This window comes from Eumetopias jubatus, unplaced genomic scaffold, assembly GCF_037043125.1.
Source record: "Eumetopias jubatus isolate StellerSeaLion01/CBP00866 unplaced genomic scaffold, mEumJub1_p1.0 scaffold_1, whole genome shotgun sequence".
NCBI classification, from domain to species: domain Eukaryota; kingdom Metazoa; phylum Chordata; class Mammalia; order Carnivora; family Otariidae; genus Eumetopias; species Eumetopias jubatus.
In genome coordinates, this window is record NW_028274807.1 from 196133240 (window position 1) to 196150305 (window position 17066).

The window sequence follows — 17066 nt, forward strand, 5'->3', positions numbered from 1 at the left end:
CTGGGCTGAGCCCGGGGATGGCCCTGCCCAGTGCGGGGAGAACAGACAAGCAGCCCCGGCCACGCAGGCTTGGGGCACCCCTGTGGGGCGTGCTGGGTCGCCGCCGCCTCCTCAAGTCGCCTCCGTGGGACACAGATTGCTGCACAATGGCTGCTGTCCTCATCAGACAGCCTGGCCTCCCTGCACCACACAGGGGCCTCCCTCGTTGGCACACCCTTGAGGACCCTCCTAGGGGCAGCCGGCCAGGGCCAGAGGCTCGGAGCCAGGAGGGGAAACCACCATCTCTCTCATTCGGGTAGTGCCTTTCGGTTTTGAAAATCCGTCCCTGGATACACTGATCATCTCCTCTGCTGTGCACAACCAACTCTGACAAAGGAAGGAATTCTACTGCTACTGCGAACACAGGCAGAAGACTTCCCCCTTCCCCCGCCCAAGGTCGGAAGCGATGGGCAGCAAAGCAAATAAAATACGTTTTATTGATTTGCCCTTACAGATAAAGAGGGCATCTGCTCTGGCCCACTGGGGTTCCTCACTTCACTCGGGCGGTGCCTCTGAATGGTGGGCATTAATGTGGCCACTGTAGGGGACACAGGGAGGGTCCAGAGAGGGCAGGGCACTCCACAGACAAGGGGGCCTCTGCCGGGCTCACCCGCGTGTGTTGCCCAGTATTCAGGAAGCTCAGAATTGCTCTGTTCGGCAGCACGTGTTTGGGGCTGCAGAATGAAATATTAACTATGGAAATGGATCTGATGACACTCCCCAGCAGGGCTGAGACTGCAGCAGAGAGGAGAGGGCCCCAGGCACCACCCAGCTGGACTGGTTACTGCACACAGAGTCAGCCGACTCAGAGCCAATGTGTCTTGGCTATTTTTGGTTGCTGATTGGAGTCCCGCTCAGAAATATGCTTCATTCCTCAGAAACGCCAGGAATGGATATTCTTTAACCATCACCAAAATGCCCCCATGTGCAAAATCCAACTGCCCGGCCAGGAGCTGGCAGGGGTCACGGCGTCATTTCTTACCCCGGGCCAAGTCCCTCACTGGGGGGTGAGCCACATCTCCTGCAGCCCTGCTTAGGCCACTGGTGTAAGAAAACTAGGTGGGGAACAGCCGGCCCCCTGCCTCTTCTTGGCAGAACAGGACTCCTCCAGCCCCAGGATGGGGGTGCGGACCCAACACCTGCCCCGTGAGCAAGGACGCTGGCTGACACGTGGTAAGAGGGAAAGCCCCTGGTGGGAACTGGGCAGAGACGGACACCAAGAGTCCCCAGGGGCCCCCCAGAGGCGGGGGGGGGGTTGGCGCTTGGTGGGACAGGCCTGGGCTGCTCACTTCCACCCTCTGAGGGTCAGTTACCCCGTCCACAGAGAGGGCCTGACAACCTCATGCCGCACATCATGCCTACCTCGCATGATGAACCCCAGGCTCCAAGACAACGATAATGTGCACGAAAAGCCCCTCTTCAGATGCCACGTACTGAGCACGCTTAGGACCACAAGCTGCCTTTCTCCGTGCTCATAGTCAAGAATGGCCCGGAAGTGGTTTGAGCTCAATTACGTGGGACACGGATGAGCCAGAAGGGAGAGCTGATACCGATAGGGTCCCAACCAGGGAGCTGGTCTTGCAGACGGAGGACAGTCCCTAGCACTGTGCAACCACATCTGTCACACTTCCTCGGGGCTGGGGATCGGGGAGGAGCATACTGTTCTCTGGGAGGCTTCACCCAAAACAAAAAATCTGGCCTCACATGTTGGGGTGGGAGGTAGTAGGCGTCTCCTTGGAGATCTCCGGGAATCATAGCGAACAGGCGAGTCCTCATCCTCCAGGAAGCCTTGGGGGTGATGGTAGCCTCGGGGCCGCTCGAAGTCCCAGCTGCCACCTGGGTATCGGCTGTAGTAGCTGTAGTTTTGCCTGGGGGGTCAGAAAGGCGAGGAGAGAGGGTAAGGGACACAGGAGATCTTCGTTAACAAGCCCCGTCTCTTAGCTCAGACAGCCCCATGGCTACAGTCCTCTCCCCAGCTTTCCTAGACACCCCGACTGAGAACCAGGCAGTCAGTCCTCAGCTTCATCGAAGACTCAGGGCCCTGGGAGAAGCTGGTCTCTCTGCCTGCCTCTCGGGCAGTCCGGGTGTCATACGGGCGGGCCCTTGCCGCAGAGTATGAGGGGCAGGAGACAGCCAGGCCTGCTGACATCAGCCCGAGCCACAGTGCTGCTCACCTGGCCCCGGTCAGGGAGCAGGCATCCTCGAAGCCCTCCTCACCACTGAAATACTCCTGCTCCTCCAAGCAGCAGGAGTCCCTGAAGTAGCCACGGATCTCTGGATCTTCCCGGCAGATAGTGGGGAACTGCTCATCCCCCGAGTCAGACCTGCAGTGGTAAGAGAGGGCCCGAGCCCCCTGAGCACCCAGCTGGGCCTTGGTGCATGGCTAGCCCCCCTGGCCCACGTGCCCCCGGCTTCTCCCTGGTGTCCCCGGGACTGGACTGTTCAGGCCTCTGGTGGCAGAGCTGTGTGTGTGAGCATGCGTGTGTGCTGGGAGGGGGCCGCTCTCTCAGTGCCTTGCACAATGCTGGTGCCAAACCACCATGCCCAGGGGGCCATGGAGCCAAAGGAGTGGGTGTCCTTTGGTGGAACAGAACAGGAAATGGACCTAGAGGCCTGCAGCGATCGGCAGTCCCAGGGAGAAGCCGCTGGGCTCCGAGGCCACCTGCTCTGATCCTTGCTCCTTCCTCCTCTGGCCCATGTGACTTCAGGGTCTGGAACAAAGAGGCTCCCTGACCAGTTTCCCACTACCTCTGACCCAGGAAAGGCGACAGGAGTTTGGGATACAGTGTCCCCAGGGAGACTCACATGCGTGACACCTGCCAAGTTTTCAAAGACGGCCCCACCCACACTGCAAGACTGTCATTCTATCTCCCTGAAAGCCGCTATCCTGGCCTCAGTCCTCAGGAAAGCCCAGCAGGCTCTGTTACATCGACTCTCTCCAAAGAGAGGACAGTGCTCCCTACAAGTTCTTCATTCTCTCAAGTCGCTCCTGAGCAGCAGGTTGCACTTGACAGAATTAAACTAAGAGACCCAGCCTCTCTGTCCCCAACAAAATGATCATCCCGCTGACAATACAACCCGGGTCAGCAAATATGGAGCAGGATACACCGCACATATGTTGAGGGCTGCAGGGGAGACAAAGGAGAAGACCCGGTCCCTGGTCTTCAGAGGTTGGGGTCATGCTTTTATGAAGCCCCCAGAAGAGGTCTGAACCCAGCCAGCCGCGGCAGGTAGCACCAGCCTCCCAGGGCCAGGCACCTGGAAGCACACAGTGGGCTCTCCCTACACGGTGGTCACGAGGCGTGCCTGCAGGGGCTAGCCCATGGGCACACTGGCATGTGAATACTAGTCCTTGGGTGATGACACAGTCTATGCACATATGGACCTAAAAGCTCCTTTGCTTAGAAAGAAACTACCAGCGTGCCTGGGTGGCTCAGTTGGTTGAGCACCTGACTCTTGGTTTCAGCTCAGGTCATGATCTCAGGATCATGAGATCGAGCCCCTGTGTCGGGCTCTGTGCTCAACAAAGAATCTGCTTGAGTTTCTCTCCCTCTCCCTCTGCCCCTACCCGCCGCTTGCACATTCGCTCTCTCTCTAAAATAAATCTTAAAAAAAAGAAAGAGAAAGAGAGGAGGGGATGGGAAGGAAAGGAGGAAGGAAATGAAGGAAGGGAAGGAAGGAAGAAAGAAGCAACTACCTCTGCCTCTGGAGTCCACAGCCCCAAGCTCCACTCCTATCAGGTTGCCGCCTGAAAGGAAGTTCTCACCCCTCCCAGGACTGAGAGGCCAGCTGGTTACACTCACAACACAGAGTATTTAACACACACAGGCAATGAGCACATACCTAATGTAAGTTTCATAATAGCGGGTTCTATCCAGGAAAGGCATAACATGGGAGGGAGGGAGGGAGAAGATAAAAGTTAAATATTTCCAATAAAATTTAAAATGCAGATTATCAGGCTAGTTCCTAGAGCAGAGGTCAGCAAACTATGGTTTACAGGCCATATACTGTCCACGAGCTATGAATAGTTCTTATGCTTTTAAAGGAGTGCAAAAAAATCAAAGGAAGAAAAATATTACACCACGTGTGACCATGTGAAGCTCACACTGCAGTGTCCATAAAGTTTTACTGGGACACAGCCACACTCATGCATTTAAACAGTCTATGACTGCTTTCTCTGTACAACAGCAGAGCTCAGTCACTGCAGTGGAGCCTGTATGGTGCCCAAAGCCTAAAATATTTATCATCTGGTGCTTTACAAACGTTGCCAACCTCTGTCTCAAAGTATGTTGGTACCACTGGGGAAGGCAGAGTTCACAGCAACTGCTGTTATTTGAAGGGGCATCCCCTTTGGCAGGACACAGAATGGCTGGTGGCCCTTTATCCTTTGGATTCATCACTGGCTAGTGCCTGATGAGGCCATGAGCTCATGGCACTCCCAAGTTCGAGGGTCAGTGCCTCCTGAGCATCTCCCATGTGTGCCAGAGCACCGGGGAGAAAGAAGCGCCTTGCACAGACACTACATCACCAAGTGCAAACACATTTTAAAGGTTACCTTTTAATACTGGACCTTCTTGGAGGCTCCCGGTCATGCTTGTGGGAGGAGTGATGCCCATTTTCAGACATATGCTCAAGGTTCCCCATGCTGGGCCGCTTTCCAGGGGCAGCTTTGGACATATTGGCATTATTGAGATTGGCATTTGTTGAGCTGGGAGCTTGCTTTCCTATGGAATTATGGTTATGATGGCTATGACACCCCGAATTTCCTGCTGGAGGAAACAGCGGTCTCTCAGTATCACTTGCAGGTGGAACTGAAGGCCTTTGGACATGCAGGGGACGGTGGGTGGTATTGGTCTGCTGAAGGGGGTCTCTCCTATCACTATTAACATGATTGACATGGTTTCCAAGCAGGGCACCATTTCTCTGCAAAATAATGGGAGACAACACCAGGTAATTTAACAAGTATTTGATGCAGGCTAGCTTTGTTAGGTAATTTTTTTTCTACACGAAACACAAATTCTAGGTAAGCTCCGTAGGATCCCTGTAAAAACAATCTGAGTGTCTCACAGATCAGGGTGGATGTGTCTGTGTGGCAGCTGGTCCCCCTGAAATGAGGAAGGTTACCGATCCCTGAGCTGGGGAGCAAGCTTTTGGCTGTCACACGAGTGTGCTCTTCACGTCGTTCCAAGTTGAGGTGACTTATACCCAGCAGGGCTGACTGGCAGCCCCCAGCAGTTGAGGCTGGACAGGAGGCATGCTCTCTGGGCTGGGGGTGCTGAGGGCCAGCCCAGGGAAGAAGGGGGTAACACAGGTGGGCAGCTGCTAGCGGGACTCAGGAGGCTCAGCCACACTGGCCAAGCGGCTGTGGCCAGGCTCCTCTGAAGCTGCCAGTGTGGGACAGAGGGGCCAGCTCAGGGCGGGAGCGCGCCTGGCCCTAGAGGAGGTACCGAAGGTCTGCTGTGGGGATAGCACGGTCCGTGAGCCCCTCTAGGCCCGGGTGCTGGCGTGCATTCTCCAGGTTCTTTTGTGGATCACCGACTGCCCAAACTGAAGTCCTGCCCCGCTATCTCCAAGTGGCCAGTGTGTAGCTAGGCGTGGAATAATTACTTTGAATACATCTTCTTCTTCTTCTCGTTTTGTTTCCTCCGGCTCGTCATCTTGCAAATCACATGATATAGCACGCCGGATTTCTGGCCCAATGTCATGCAGTGTCCTTAATCCTGCCTAGATCAACAAAAATGGCAAAACGGATTAGACAATATGGGTGCGCTGGGCCCGGCCTGGGTCCTGGCTCTGCTCCTGCCTGATTCAGCTGTGGTGAGGGAAGCTTTCTCCAAAGGGCAACCCAGGGGAGTGACTACTCGTGTGAATGTAACTGAAGGGTCCCCGAAGCCCCGGGGTTGAAGGGTGTGGTCAGGAGTTCCAGATGGTCCTAGACTGGGGTGCTCGAGGCCTCCGACCCAGTCACTTCCTTCTCACATAGCCCAACTGTCAGGGAACAGTGTCTGCTGTGGCCAAGAGCACATGCCTGCATCCAAATAGTCTAGAGAAGGAGGGCCTGCAGAGTCCTCTCCTAGAGCCCCAGAGAGGGCCAGGAGCACAACCCATCCACTTGATGGGGAGGGTGGCCAGGACTCACTGACCATGACCTAAGTACGGGAGTGAGGGGGCGAGCTGACCAAGCAGCCAGCAGGGCCACCGGTTCTGCAAGAAAGCCATGGGAACGAGGGAGGGACAGCACACACTGCAATCACCAGCACATTCAGGACCATGACGGAATGGGTCGACACGCACACAGACCCGGGCCACTGTGCAGTGCCAGCCTCCATGGCTATCCGTGGTGCCCTGGAGGGTCAGGCCAAGAGCTTGTCAACAGCTGGATCATCCTCTTGAAGACCACAACACATTGAAAAGGGCTCACCAGCCTCTGGAGGCTGTGTGGGACCCACCAGGTGACCCCTCCTGGCCCCTCGCAGACACAGGCCTTTGCCTGAGGCCCTCACAGTTGGCTTTCCTTACACTGGGCCCCGGGTTCCACTGCAACAGGCCCTGGGAGACGCCCTTCTGTTGTTCCCAGCTTTGTTAGGGAGGCACCAGAGATGCTTCTGCTACACACGGGGGAGGAGTCGCTGGCTCTGAGAAAGTTCTGTCCTGACCATCAGTTTGAAGAAAAACAGCATGCTGCCTCGCAGACTAACAGGGACGGTATGGCTCCACTTTATCCTTTTCCACAAAAAGACTGGCATCTGAGAGAGGCATTTCCTCCCTGCCCCCAGGCCTAAGTGCTCCCTGTCCTGTATCTGGGCAGGACCCTCTCACTGGCCTGCAGTCCTTCTGCCCCTCGGCAGCCACAGCGGGGCCTGCCTGAGCCCTGGCTGCACAGGGCTGATCTGCACACTACGTCACGGTGGTCAGCAGGGAACACCTGGGCCTAGAAGCGGGGTGTCAGGGGAGGGGACCACTTCCTGGCCCTTCCTCCACAACCTCCAGCAGAGGGGCGCAGGGAGGGGAAGGGATGGTGGGGATGGTGGCCACGGTCTGGCCGGGCCCCACGGCGCCGGCCCCCGGCGTGGGGTGCTCACAACTGGTTTTCCACAGAAGCCAGTGGTGGTGACGATGGCAATTTAGAATGTGGAGTCCTACAGGAGCTTCCTAAGAAGCTCCTGTGAAACCAGCCTCCTCCTCCATAGGAGGCAATGCTGTTAAAAATGGTACACCAGGCTAGGTCTGATTTGATCCATTCTCTGAATAGAGGAGCAGGGCCAGGGGCGGCAGGGGGGGGGGGTCTTTCCGTTTCATGAATTGTGGGTGCGCAAGAGCTGCCTGGATTCGGAGCTCTCAGGTTCCTGGCGAGGAATGCTGTGGTCTCGTTGGGGAAAGACACACGTGTCCTGCCACCAAACCCAGAATAGTTCGTGGTATGGTCAGTGAGGGTACCTCTCTCTCCTGTCCCTCTGACCACAGGCACAAGCTGCATGCGCACAAGCATACACATGCACGCTCATGGAGGTGCACACACACACGCTTTCCCTCGCTCAGGATCCCCAAGTCTGGCACATCTGAGCCAGGGGAATCATCTGGCTTAGACGCAGACCCACTTGCCATTCTCTTGGAAACATCGAGAAGGCGACGCTAATGTCCAATGGGGGAGAGCTTTTCACACAGAGCTGCGGGCCTGTGCAGGAAGGTCCGGCCCAGCAGTGTTGAACAGCCTGCAGCTCATTCGTTCAGTGTTTCCCAGAGCACAGTCATCAAGGGAAGATTAGCTAAGCCAGGGTTTCATTGTCTGGTTTTGGATCACTGGAGGAAAGGCAGATCTGAGGCTTCCAAATCAAAGACCAGGTTTGAGACACCTGCTGTCGTGTCTATAAGATAAACATAGGCGACAAAGCACTAAGTCAACACCCCCAGGTAAATTATATATATGAGCCCATGTCACGAGGCACCACGGGCTTGGAATACCCCTGAGTTTGAAAACAAACAAACAAACAAACAAACAAAAAACCAGATAATCCTATTCACTGTCATTCAACAGTTTGGACTAGGTCTGATTAAAAGAAATAGAAAACTATTTATTTGGATAATTTTTAACATCATCCACTGTTGGCGGGTTGACATTTCACTGAAATACACATATAACATAATTGCATAAGAAAAACAAAAACGGTCTCCAGCAGGTCTTCGATGGTACACAAGATCAGGAGAGTGTGGTGAACAGACAGAGGACAGAGAATTTGTTTGCAACATAAATCATGGAGAAAACTGAGAGGCGGCTCAAGAGGCCCCTTCTGAGGACAAATAATGACAACATATTTATTAAAGAGACACCAGAGGAGGATAAAAAGCATCACTCTTCCTCGGCATGAAAGCAGAGGTTTAGAAATCATGGTTACGTTTTGCTCACTCCACGCAGGAAGAAACACATCTTCTAAGAGTCAGGGATTGACCTGACTCTTTCACATGGGATCTGGGGAAGGATGCGGGGGGCGGGGGTGCCGAGGGGTGGTGGCAGGGGTAGGGTGTCTGCCAGGGGAGGGTGCGTGTCAGGGGTGGGGTGTCTACCGGCAGTGGGGTGTCAGGGGTGGGTTGTCTGCCAGGTCTGGGAAGGTGGGAAACAGAGGTTCCCAAACTTGAATTGAAATGAAGCTTAAACACAGCACCCTGAATTTATTACATATCACAAAACATGATAATGAAATTTTTCTAGCACACATATCAAGCTAAAAGGTAGCTTAGGCTGCTCCAAAATTTCCATAGGCACGAGTTCTGATCCCAGAAAACTATCTTAAACTCTTGAAAAAATTACTTTTTTCCACAGCCCTAAGAAAAAGAACATTCTTTTCCCTTGAAATAAACACTTTACAATCAGTAAAATGAGCTATTCTTTCATTTTTCATATCGGTGTCTACCTCTATCGGCAAAATAGTACTTTAATTTGAAACGTGGTCATTAGCACTTAAACCAACATAATTAAAGCTGTATAAAGTCATTCCATTAACATCACAGTAGAATTATGGTTTTGAATAAACACAGAATTGTTATAAAATAGAAACATTTTTGATTTAAGATGTCCAATCATATAAAATATTAAGCAGAATCAAGCCTAGTTTCTGGTTGATTTTTAAATGCTAGATGGTATCATAAATATCTTTTTAAAAAAAGAAATGTTGGCGCTTTGCCTGCAGACTGCTGCTTTAAATTTTAGACACCATTTAATTGGAATTTTATAGATATTTACTCTATAGATGATTAAGTCACCAAAAAAACAAAAACAAAAAAACAAAAACCAAACTACAAAATCTAAGTATCTCTGAAGCAATAGCATAAAAATATGGTATTTGAACATCAAATAGGAACATTCGTTTACCTTCCATTCTCTTGCCCACTCTTACGGTCAGATTTTCCTACCTGGGTGTGTGAGAGATGCTGCCCTGGTCGCCTTCCTAAGCTAGCTCCGTGAGACACACCAGGAGCTGCCGGCTCTCAGCGGCACAGCAAGCCCAGACAAAGGCCAGAACCCCTCCTGAACCTACTCTGTAACAGTGGAGATAAGAGATGTGAGTCTCCACTCGGACCCGGCCAGGCCATTCATCTCTGGATGCGAGTGCCAGGCTTTCAGACTCCAGCCAGCAAGCCCCTGTCCAGCAAAGCCTGTTCTCCATCACGGGCTTCGCTCAGCCAGGCCTGGCCCTGCACACTCGTCTCCTGAAGGGCAAGTGCTGGTGAACCCTTTCGCGGGATTCAGCCCCTACCCAATCAGAGGGCACGGTTTCGGAACTAGCTCCATCAGAAGAACGAACTGGAGGTTCAGCTCGTATAGCATAAACCAGCCCATCTACAAGCTGTCCCCCACCACCTCCGCATACATGCAGGCATACATATCACACATGGGCACACTCTTTTGTCCTCCTTTTCCTCCAGGGAAAATGTGACAGTGTGGCTTTGTGTCCATTATGCACAGTTCTTGAGTCACGCAACCAGGGTGAGAAACATGAGCACGGCACTCCGTGGGCCACCCACGGGGATTCTGACCCTCGCTGAAGTTAGCTGTAACGTCACCACAGAAGTTCCTCTTGGGGCTGCGCTCAGCAACACACATCAATTTCCCACCACTTTGAAAGGTTAAGGAAGGTTTTCTTAAAATTACCTAAAGGGACCTATGACATTTCCCTGTGAACGATCTCACAGAGCTCTCTGAGCAACCTCGATTCTTGGCTGAAGTTTAACACCAGAATCTGAAATTCCTGCGAGGTTCCTGATAACAGAGTATTATTTCAATTTAAGCTCAGCAGATGCCTTAAATCAGGAGCTCTATTCTGTTAGCATCTCTCTAGCTGTCGTAACAATCTCCCATCCTTTACCCCACTACATCCCGAAAGGCCAGGATTATCCCCATTTGGTTGAGTGGGCTGCCCTACCTAGCGAAGGCTCAGCTATGACTCAGGTCCCCAGGCCTGTGGTTCCCATGAGGCCCTGCTGGCCTCACCCAGGCCACCACCAAGACAAAGTTGTTGAGTCTATGGGAAAGAGGGCTGGGATCAAGTCTGAATTGTGTGCTCACTTAATGACTGTGACCCCACTCAAGTTTAACCTTCTTCCAACTAACTTAGCAGAGCTCTTGTATCACTAAGGCCACATGGAAATGACCAGTGATCACACATCCTTGTCTCGGCTGGGCTGCTCTGAGGAGTGGCGATCTTTAAAACACAGTCTATCACACACTAACTCAGACCGCCGTTCCTCCAGATCAACACAGGCAGTGAGATGTGGGGTTCCACTCTCAGTCTGAACTTAGCTGGACATAGAGGGCACAGGCAGCTCTGTGTCTAGGTGAGTGGGTTGGGACTGGCGTGGCACTGTGGAGGACAGAAAAGTTCCGGGTGAGGACAGTGCTCAACGCAGGAGGCTCCCTCACCAGGGAGATCATAAAAAGGCTCCAGCACCCTTTTCCTTTAGCGGGGATATGGGATCATTTCCCTAGAGTAGCAGTTCTCAAAGCATGGCCCGGGGACACTTCCAGGGGCCCATGAGGGGACTGTAATTTGCACAGTACTAGTATCTTCTTCGCCTTATACATACATTCTCTCAGAGCATAGTGGGGTTCTTCAAAGGCTCCATGACATGTGAGGATGTCACCTCTCTGCTATCTTTGTACGTGTATATTCTGTATTTTAAAAATTTCTCAGCTTTAATTTCTAATGTAAATACCGATATACAAGGGTCCTCAATTATTTTTAAGAACATAAAAGAGACCCTGAAGATTGAGAACAGCTGATAACTCAGCCCCAGACGGGCAGCACCAACCTTTCCTCAGGCACTGGCCCCTTCGCCTCATCTATGATTCCTGGGATTCTGCTGACTTTCTCTACTTATGGAAGAAATGTCCTTCCTCTGGCTTCTCTGAGCTAGCCTTTGGCACTTGTTAATGAGTTGCCTTCACCGTGGCTTAGAATGACACACCCTCCCATTATCCCAAATAGCCACCTCTTTTAGGTCTGAGGTATGCCAAGGAGAATGAATTTACACAGGTACCTACCCAACCTTGGAACTGTTAGTAGGTGTTAGCAAGTTCCTTCCCATGGAAAACTGACACGTTAGGGCTAATGAAGTCATTAGGTTGGTATTATTCAATAACACACCACAATAATTAAGACCTTTTGCTACTACATAATATAACCCGCCTTAACTTCTTTTCAGTAATTCTATATCTTCTTGAAGACTTTTGAAAATAATCATTATTATTGTCAGAGGAAAAAGATCTCCTGCCTTTCAGAAAAAGTAGAGAATCCAGTACCCAACAATCCTGTGAATTTAGGTTGGGTCACACCACACTGCAAGGACAATGTGTAATTATGAAGAGCCTGGTGTCCAACCTTACATCTATTTCCCTACGATGGATACCGGCCTGCAGCGTGTCTTTCATACAGGAGCGTAAGAGTCTAGCACCATGGAGTCTGGTGTTGGGTACCAAGTTTGCTGAGTCTGTGAAGATTCTCAGGTAATAAACTTGAGTTGTCTCTTACAACTTTTCCACACTCAAAGCTACACTCTTCTGGCAAGGTTTTAAGAGAAAGGACAGAGGTGTCTGCAGTCTGACCATACGCCAAGTTTCTGGGAAGCTTTGTTTCCCTTTTGAGTTGAAGTCAGAGGCAGACCTCATGACTTCTGACTGTTTCCATAAACTGCCCTTGGCTAGCAGCCATGGCTAGCACCGTCACTCAGCAACACAGCCAGGCCCCTGCGGGGCGAGAGTCTCTCGTTTCATTGAAACCATTCCCTAATTCCATCCAGAAAGTTCACCATTTTCCAGTTTTTCCTTATATGGGAGGGCTGCAGGAAGGCATATGGAAACACCTGCCACGCCCATTGCTTGGGGCTGTTCTGCTGAGACTTTACCCTGTGGAGACTCCATCTAGAAGTCAGCTGGTCACCCCGGCCCTCTGAGACAGAGGCAAGCACATACAGCGCTTCATTGTTTAAGAAACTTGACACTGGGGTAGGTCAGAAACCGAGGGATCATTCATCTGATGGTGAATTAGCTCCACACCTGTGCCCATGGGGCTGACCAGTCTCCTTTGCAGGGAGGATACACCAAACTCTTAATAAGTGGTGCATCCCAGGCATTACCTGATCAGGGCAGAGTGGGCCTTCAGACCAGAGCAGGATTCCAGAGGCCCCTGCTACACCAGGCATTAGCCTTTTAGTTGCTGGATTGCAGAGAGATCTGGAGAGGGACTGGATGTCAGCAAGGGGGCCCCAGCTGTTAAAGTAGCATGTACAGAGAGGCTTCATCTTCACAAGGGGGGGGCCACACCAGAGTGTGCTGGCCAGCTTTCAACCCCACGCTGCACACCACTGCCCTGGGTGCTGTGTGAAGTCAGACCTGCTCTTGGGCCCCAGGGACTCTGCTGTGAGAATCCATAAAACCCACCATGGGCTCCTAGACTTACAGCAGTCTCCACACTGGGAGGAGAATCAGGGGCCGGGCCTGTTTCCATAAGTGAGGCCAGGGAATCCACTTCAGTGCAGACAGGCCAGATCACTGGTAACAAGAGCCACTGGGGCCAAAGGGCACAGTAGAAAAAACATCACTGGAATAGACCTCAGGGCTGGGAGGGACCCTGCCACCTGTGCCCCGGATGGGCCTGCAGGACTTCCACTAATGCTGTTCTTCCCCATGGTGGATACCACTTTCCCACCTGGCCTGCTCTTGAATGAGCCCAGGCAGGAACAGGGCCTCCCCACATGCTTGCTGGCTGTCTCCACTGCATTCCGCCTGCCCCCTCATGCATGCACGCACGCATGCACACACATGCCCACACGCGCAAAGCCTCCAGTCTGCACCGACGAGGGCAGGCCAAAGGGGCTTGTAAACACTTCTCTAAACACTTCAGAAACCACGTTTTCACACTACAGTTACTTTTGAATATTGATCTTAAAACTCTAGTTGGCTCCTCTGGGTATCTTGGGCTCAGGACTGGATGTACAGGCTCCTCAACCACTGAGAATCTCAGACTCCCTTGTGAAGCAACTTCTTGGGCAAACATCTACAATTTGTAAGATGTGAAAACACAACCTGCAGAGGTAACCCTGTGTACATCTTTATACATTTCCCAGATCTCCTTAAAAGGGGTAGAATTCTTTTTCTCGGTGGATAACTACAGTACAGAACAGAACAGAGATCAAAGAAAAACAAGAATTTCTTAAAGTTCCGGTAGTAAACAGGCATATGATATTATTATTGTTGTAGTCTTAATAATAAGCAATTATACGTTCAAAGTGCTTTACAATCACTTAGCTATTCCTCACAACAGCCCTGTGAGGTAGGTCGACATTATTGCCCCCATTTTACAGATGGGGGAAACTGAGGCACAGAGAGGTTAAGTGTCTTGCCCAAGGTCACGCAGCAAGTGAATGCTGGAGCTGGGACTAGAACCCAGGTTCCCTGACTCCCAGTGTCCTTGAAACTAGACCACACTGCTTCCAAAGAGGCATCCCCAGACTGGCTTTGAGCACGAATTAAAGACGGACAATGTTGGATGAGGTTTGGGTGTGGTGGTATTTCCCGTGGACACGTTAAAATGGAACCTGAGGTGTTACCTGGACTGGTTTTGGCATGCAGGTGTATGTGTTAGTTTAAATGGTGTGTCTGAGCTTCCTGGCCTGCCCACTTGCCACTGCATTCTCAACTGGGTCACTGCAGAGAGTGGGGGCCGGAGGGTCAGGAGGTCATGGCAGACTGGCATATAAAAGAAACTCTGTCAGCTCAGTGCCGAGGGGCCTGCCAGTCTTTGGGAGTTCGGGCAAACTAGGGATGCAGGACTTTGGAACGAAGTCAGCTGCCCACCTTAGGCAGGTCTGCTTCATCTTTTTATTATGGTATTTTTTTTACTGGCCAGCGTCAGGAAGTTGTGTTCATTTCATTTCTCTGTGGGGCGGCTGCCCCCTTCCTTTGCTCTCTCTCTCTCTTTCCCTTTCTCTGAGTCTCTGCTTGGAAGGGAAAACTGTTAAGCCTTTTTGCACGTTCCCTTCCATGAAAAAGAACCACCGGGAGCAGCGTCCGCGACAGGAGGCCATGGCTCTGCAGATGAGCCACACCCTGCTTCCGCCTTCTGGAGGAGTGCTTTGCTTGGAAGGGGTCTCCCTGGGGCCTTGGGTTTGCTTTTTCCTGCATTTCTCCCGAAATGCTGTTTCAGTAGAAATAAGCCCACTTGAGACTTTTCCCTTTCAAGGCCTTAGCCACAAACGCCTTCCGACTAACGAGCTTGGTGCTGTAGCTCAGGCAGAAAATTCTAAAGCATCCGTTCAAGCATCTGAAACAAATGAATCAGCCAGTGAAATCTCATCTGTTAGCATCTGTTCTCTTCTTAGATTAAAAAAGAAAAGAAAAAAAAGCCTTTTTTATGGCTTTAAATGGACTCATGCTTTTAAAAAAGAAAAATATCTTGCTACTTTTTAAACTAAGGTAACTAAGTAACAGGTGTCCGCTACTCCACAGATTAAATGTCTGTGGAGTGAGTCTTCCTCTCCTTCTGCCCTGGGCCTCCCCACGGTGGCCGCATCAGGGCACATCCGGGACTAAGAGTCGCTGGATTCTTTATACCACCACCCTTCCACTCGAGCACCTACATCACCATCTGTTGGCTGGGGTGCAGGCTTTCACAGAAAACCTAACCACCTAACTCTTTACCAGCTGGAAAGAATGCTTTCCTCCTTAAACCCAACCTCTGACCAGGTGAGAAAAAGACTATCCCTCTAAAGTCTTCCTGTCATTAAAGATAATCAGACTCCCATCTGGAACAACTGGGGGACAGAGTCTCCTCGGATTTTACCAGAGTATCTTTGGCATAAAGGGAATCCTTGAATGTTGAAAGAAATGAACAAAACTTTTCCCATTTTGGGATCTTTTTTTTCCCCCCTTTATCCATGAGACACTGGACTAATTCATGTCTGCATCTTGCATCTGCAAGGTCTGATGGGGCACTGCTGTTTGATGGGAAGGGGACTGAGCATTTTCAAGGCTGCAGAGCTGTGTTCCTTTATTGACTTGCTCTTGGCAGAAACTTGCAGGTCACTAGATGTAGCAGTAATGGAGGGGAGAGCAAATGTGGAGTCAAACTGAAGTGGATATGGCACATGGGGCGGGGGCGGATGGTGAGGAAAACAAAAAGGCAGCCTGATGCAGCTTCTCTCCAACCCTCTGGAGAAGGTTGGAGAGAAGGCTGGCTTTAATGAAGATGGATGGATAGATGGAAACTGCACACTCATTCAGACCGCAGAGGCCAGAGGACACCGGGTGCCGAGCTCCTCCCGACACAAGGATCCCCTTCATGTAAAAAGGGACACGGCAGTGGGTCTGAAGAGAGGGAGACCAGATGGAGCCCCCAGGGCTGGAAACCCGAGTGCATCTGTGTGCCCTTGAGAACCATTCCACAGGGAGCAGAGAACGCGGACCAGTTCTGATCCCGCTCAGACAGACTGCACTCTACGCAGCACAAGCACGCACATGCCTACGTCGTACTTCTGCGCTCACACTCGACCTCCCATGAGCAAGCCATCCCCCAGCGTGGGAGGAAGCCACTCATCCCACTTCTCAGCAGGCTGTGCCCACATCTGGGGGCTTCCTTGCGCATCCGTGTACTTGTCCTAGTGACACTGTGGGTGCCACTGCCATTCGACCCCGTGTCCCTAACTGCTGTGTCATCACAGAGTATTTCATCACACAGAAAGAAAGCGCCTCCTCGTGCTCATTAAATGTAGAGCAACAAATCACATTTAAAGCCACTTCTAGAACAGAGGAGGCCAAAAATGTAATTAGAATTATCCTTCAAGGAGACCAGAATTTTGTATTGTTAATGTTTGCTTCAGAATCCAATACACTTTCAGAATTTATCAGTCAAGATTATGAACACAACTTAATCTTCTAGGCTGTGTACTCAACATAAATTATAGTCATAGCCTCAACTCCCAACAGAACCGGGTAAAGATGCACTGGTATCATCCTCTAACAGGAAATGTTTAATTTCACCAAGGAAATGAAACTCTTTCTACAAACAACAAAATGAAAAATGTTTAGGAGAAAAACATTATTGTAATGCAATGTGTTTGTCTTTTACCCCATGACTTATAAACGTAGCTTTAGCACCATTTGAAACTGCAACTTAAAAGACTCAGGGAAGCCCATCCATGAAATGTGATAATTATTTAGCCATGTGTTGTTTTTCAGGTTTTAAAACATCAAAACACTAAATCTAGCCACTAGAGCAGGAACTGAAGCCATGTGACTGGGAAGTCTTGGGGATTCAGGGAAGGGAGAACTCTACTCATGTGGTCATCATGCACGCCTTCCCCAAAAAACAGAAGGGTCTCTTAACACAGAGCTAACTTGGTTACTGGAAGTTATGACATAGCCATCCATGAGAGAGTATGTTTCCTCCTCAAGAAAAGTCATCAAGTGTTATGGACCCCACCACCTAGAATCCCAGAATAGCAGGCAGTTCCCTGCAGGGGGAGGGGACCGTGACACT

At 51.1% G+C, this 17066-nt stretch overlaps 1 protein-coding gene across 5 annotated transcripts in view; it reads right to left on the reverse strand.

The window, feature by feature from the left end:
- The window catches only part of CACNA1D (calcium voltage-gated channel subunit alpha1 D), a 292448-nt gene that overhangs the window by 5600 nt on the left and 269782 nt on the right, over positions 1-17066 (reverse strand). For 4 of the 5 annotated variants that reach the window (XM_088028075.1, XM_028124508.2, XM_088028067.1 and 1 more), the window contains 5 exons: positions 5647-5763; positions 4595-4962; positions 3883-3909; positions 2214-2363; positions 1744-1907 (listed from right to left, as the gene is read on the reverse strand). In XM_088028075.1, coding sequence (XP_087884201.1) covers positions 1744-1907; positions 2214-2363; positions 3883-3909; positions 4595-4962; positions 5647-5763 — 826 coding nt within the window. The remainder of the gene's footprint in view (positions 1-1743; positions 1908-2213; positions 2364-3882; positions 3910-4594; positions 4963-5646; positions 5764-17066) is intronic. The other variant, XM_028124510.2, reaches the window with a different exon arrangement.